Source organism: Cryptomeria japonica, chromosome 4 (genome assembly GCF_030272615.1).
Source record: "Cryptomeria japonica chromosome 4, Sugi_1.0, whole genome shotgun sequence".
Classification (NCBI taxonomy): domain Eukaryota; kingdom Viridiplantae; phylum Streptophyta; class Pinopsida; order Cupressales; family Cupressaceae; genus Cryptomeria; species Cryptomeria japonica.
The window spans coordinates 237,428,338-237,432,435 of NC_081408.1; the positions used below are offsets into that span (position 1 = coordinate 237,428,338).

The 4,098-nt window shown below is 37.4% G+C and overlaps 2 protein-coding genes across 2 annotated transcripts; both read left to right on the top strand.

Moving 5' to 3' along the window:
- Positions 1-310: 310 nt before the first annotated feature.
- On the top strand, positions 311-1,741 carry LOC131875054 (LRR receptor-like serine/threonine-protein kinase EFR). The gene has a single exon (XM_059219061.1). It carries the CDS (start codon positions 311-313, stop codon positions 1,739-1,741), a length of 1,431 nt encoding a protein of 476 aa, XP_059075044.1.
- Positions 1,742-1,890: 149 nt separating this feature from the next.
- Positions 1,891-3,508, top strand: LOC131064789 (putative leucine-rich repeat receptor-like serine/threonine-protein kinase At2g24130). The gene is made up of 2 exons (XM_059219062.1): positions 1,891-3,046; positions 3,150-3,508. The coding sequence occupies exons 1-2, from the start codon at positions 1,891-1,893 to the stop codon at positions 3,506-3,508; spliced, it is 1,515 nt and encodes a 504-aa protein (XP_059075045.1).
- The last annotated feature ends 590 nt before the right edge of the window (positions 3,509-4,098 follow it).

The following is a 4,098-nucleotide window of genomic DNA, read 5'->3' on the forward strand; positions in this document are numbered from 1 at the left end:
AAATTTTTATTCATCTTTTAATAAAAATATATATTAATATATCAAGACACTCTCCTCAAAATACATGTAAACTAAATTTAGAAAAACAACACACTAATAAAATTTCACCATTACAATATTGTTCTATTTAATTAAATAGGCGAATCCGATTGACATCTGATTTGAAGGTTCATCAACGTAGTCCTGACATTAATATAAGTTAATAAGGAATCTTGTTTATAAAATATTATATATTGTACACATTCAAGCGCTCTCCATCTGTTCTGCATCATCCCTAAAATTTGGTGAACCCAAGAACTATTTTATAAGAATGAAGATGATGCTGCTTCCTCTGCTACTCTTTTTCTCTGCACTGCCTGCTCTTATAGCAGAATCTTCTAATTATTCTGATCGTGAAGCTCTGATTGGTTTCAAGGCTGCTCTCTCTTTCGATCCGTGCAATTCTTTGCTCGATTGGTCTCTCGATCACATCTTTTGCAATTGGACTGGTGTTACCTGCTCTCCTCCTCCCCAGCGCATGGTTTCCTTGAATCTCATAGGTATGGGATTACTTGGCCCCATCTCTCCATTACTGGGAAATCTTTCTTTCCTTAGAGTACTTGATCTCTATAATAACAGCTTCCACGGCCATATTCCATACCAAATTGGAAATCTTTTTCGCTTGACAACGCTTCAGTTGTCCCGTAACAATTTGGAAGGTCCCATTCCATCATCACTAGGAGGCTGTCGCTCTTTACAGTATATGTGGTTGTCTCGTAACAATTTAAGTGGAAGCATTCCCTCTGAATTTAGTATTCTTTCAAATTTAGATACCATGTCAATGGCATTAAACCAATTGACAGGCCTTCTCCCACCTTTCATAGGCAACATAACCTCCTTAACTACAATAGAGCTGGCCGAAAATAGATTCGAAGGCAGCATTCCTGTTGAATTGGGTATGCTTAGTCAGCTAAACTGGCTTAATGTTCACACCAATAATCTAACAGGGTCAATTCCTATTGCCCTTTCCAATTGTACTCGTCTCCAAATGTTGCAATTATATCAGAACAACTTAATTGGCCCAATTCCCTGGGAATTCGGCAGGCTATCAGAGTTGCAAGACGTGTATTTGTGGGGAAATCAACTCACTGGAGAAATACCCACTTCACTGGGTAATTGGACTCACCTCCAAGTGATTTATCTGGAGCGCAACAAACTGAGCGGCGCAGTGCCCCTGGTATTTGGTAAAATGAAGCAGCTGAAACGGTTTATTCTGTGGCAGAACCATTTTGTGAGTGGAAGCAGTGATTTGCCTATTTTAACAGCGTTGACTAATTGCTCCAGCTTGGAACAACTTGATTTGGGTTTAAATTATCTCACTGGTGTCTTGCCCAATTCAGTTGGCCGCCTGTCCAATTCACTCTCCTTTCTTGCATTGAACTCAAATGAAATTGGGGGAAACATACCAGATGAGATTGGTAACCTCACAAACTTGGCAACAGTAACCCTGGAAGCAAACCGCTTTAATGGGACCATTCCATCTACCCTCAGTAAACTATCAAATCTGGAGAGGATATTTCTGGACAAAAACAAGTTAGAAGGAAGAATTCTAGAAAGTTTTGGCCATTTAAGAAGGCTTGGATTGTTGTCAATTAGTGAAAACATTCTTTCAGGGTCAATTCCAGAGAGTCTTGGCGACCTCCCACAATTACGAGAGCTTGATCTTCATCGCAACCGTCAGGGGAAATACCTGCTAGTTTAGGGAGATGTCAAACTTTGGAGAGGCTGGACTTGGCTTTCAACCAACTTACAGGAAATATCCCTCCTGAAGTTGCAGGTCTTCAGAATCTCCATATCTACTTCAACCTTTCCAACAATTTACTGAAAGGTTCAATCTTGGATGTGAGCAAAATGGTTATGGTTTTAGCTATAGATTTATCTCATAACCATTTCTCTAGTGGCATTCCAAGCGCTCTAGCAAGCTGCACGGCTTTAGAATATCTAAATCTTTCTTGGAATGCATTTGAAGGCCCGATTCCAGCGTCTCTGGCAAAACTAAAAAATCTTCAAGACATGGACTTTTCCTTCAACAATTTGTCAGGTACAATACCAGTGGCTTTGCAAGACATGACAATGCTTCACCATCTAAATCTATCCTCAAACAGCTTAACTGGAGAGGTTCCAAAGGGAGGGGTTTTCTCAGATCTTGGCACCTCGGCAGTTGCAGGAAATCTTGGTCTCTGTGGTGCATGGATAAATTTACCACCGTGCCCTAATTTCAAGTCCAAGCACAAAGGGTTATCAGTTTCCCATAAGGTAACAATTGTTGTTCTCATCAGTATTGTAATATTAATCCTGTGCTTTCTCTTACTTGCATTTTCCTATAAATGGAGATATAAGAGACAGAGCATCTCTACTGATAATGTAGACGACAGTGTCTCTAGTGAAACTGACAGTGCAGATCAGAGTACCCTTGATCTCCATGTAGAACCCACAAGGATTTCATACGAACAACTTGTGAGTGCAACTCATGGCTTTAGTGAGGCAAATCTGCTGGGGAGGGGTGGCTTCGGATCAGTTTATAAAGGAACTCTGTATAATGGGACACATATTGCTGTCAAAGTTCTTAATTTCCAAGATAAAAATGCCCATAAAAGTTTTATTACAGAGTGCAATGCACTGAAAAGAGTTCGACACCGCAATGTGATTAAAGTCATAACAGTCTGTTCCAACCCTGTTCTTAAAGCATTGGTTCTTCCATTCATGTCAAATGGAAGTTTAGATAGGTGGCTGTACCTAGATGGAGGAGATGAATGTAAACTAAACTTAAATGATAGATTAACAATAGCACTAGGAATAGCCCAGGGGATGGAGTATCTACATCATTATTGTTTTGTGCAAGTGATACATTGTGACCTGAAACCGAGTAATGTGTTAATGGGGGATGATATCACTCCATATGTAGCAGACTTCGGCATTGCAAAAGTGGTTTTTGGGGACTCTCTTGATTCATTGGCTTCTACAAATGCACTTCAGGGATCTTTTGGTTACATGGCACCAGGCACTGGTTTTAGTCATTCTTATCTCTATATTACACTAAATTCATTTTATATATTGCATCAGTACATAAAATGAACTTTGAGAATCACTAATGAATGTATTATCTGTAGAATATGCAATGGGTGGAAAAATTGGGACAATGGGAGATATATATAGTTATGGTATTTTATTGCTGGAGCTTTTGACGAGGAAGAAGCCAACAGATACAATGTTTACAGAAGGATTGACTCTTCCTAAATGGGTATGTATGAATTTTCCAGATGACATAGCAGAAGTGGTGGATCACACCCTACTTAGAAATGTGAATGAATCAGACCCATCAGCGGTGTTGGTATGTCTTACTCAACTTTTACAGGTAGGGTTGGTTTGTACAAATAAATCCCCACTTCAACGTCCCAGTATGAAAGAAGTTGTCATGAAACTGAACGATATTAAAGATGCTTTTCTTAATATTTCAACAATTCTTTAATATAGTAAAGATTGTTGAGAAACCAACCAACCAAATTAAAACATTGTATAATTGAAAGGACATGATTCTGTAAATTAAATATTTGTTCTGATCAATCATGACCAATGTCATTAGTTTTTAATATATATTCTTAATTTAATATTCTAAATCTTCGTATAATCATAATAATATTCAGACACATGGTTTTGTTTTTATTTAATTTTTCTTAGAAGGTCGAAATCACCATCTGTATAAATCTGATGACTATAAAAGTTCATTCTTAACACATCTTTGGAAAACTGCCTTTTTTTAATAATCTGAACAATGATTGATGATAATATATGCTATTCAATTCTTGTAAAATCTGATCAAATGTCACTATCTGGATGAGTTGCCCAACTAACATCTTTTTCAGTGCCGAATTTTAAGGGAGACCTAATCCTTAAATTTAATAATGATTGTTGAAAAACTAATGAATAAAAAAAAGTTTTTGTTAATGGGGGAGGGCATAGATAACAAAATTAATATTTGTTAATATAAAAGTGTTAAAATTTCGACTCATTTTTTCCTCCAGTTTGTCGCTTTCTATTTCTTATACTTCTGAGCCATAC

Excerpts from the sequence above, each read along its gene's own strand:
- LOC131875054 (XM_059219061.1), top strand. The coding sequence starts at position 311 with ATGAAGATGATGCTGCTTCCTCTGCTACTCTTTTTCTCTGCACTGCCT.
- LOC131064789 (XM_059219062.1), top strand. The coding sequence starts at position 1,891 with ATGGTTATGGTTTTAGCTATAGATTTATCTCATAACCATTTCTCTAGT. Across the intron at positions 3,047-3,149 it reads TTACATGGCACCAGGCACTG|AATATGCAATGGGTGGAAAA; the intron begins GTTTTAGTCATT and ends TATTATCTGTAG.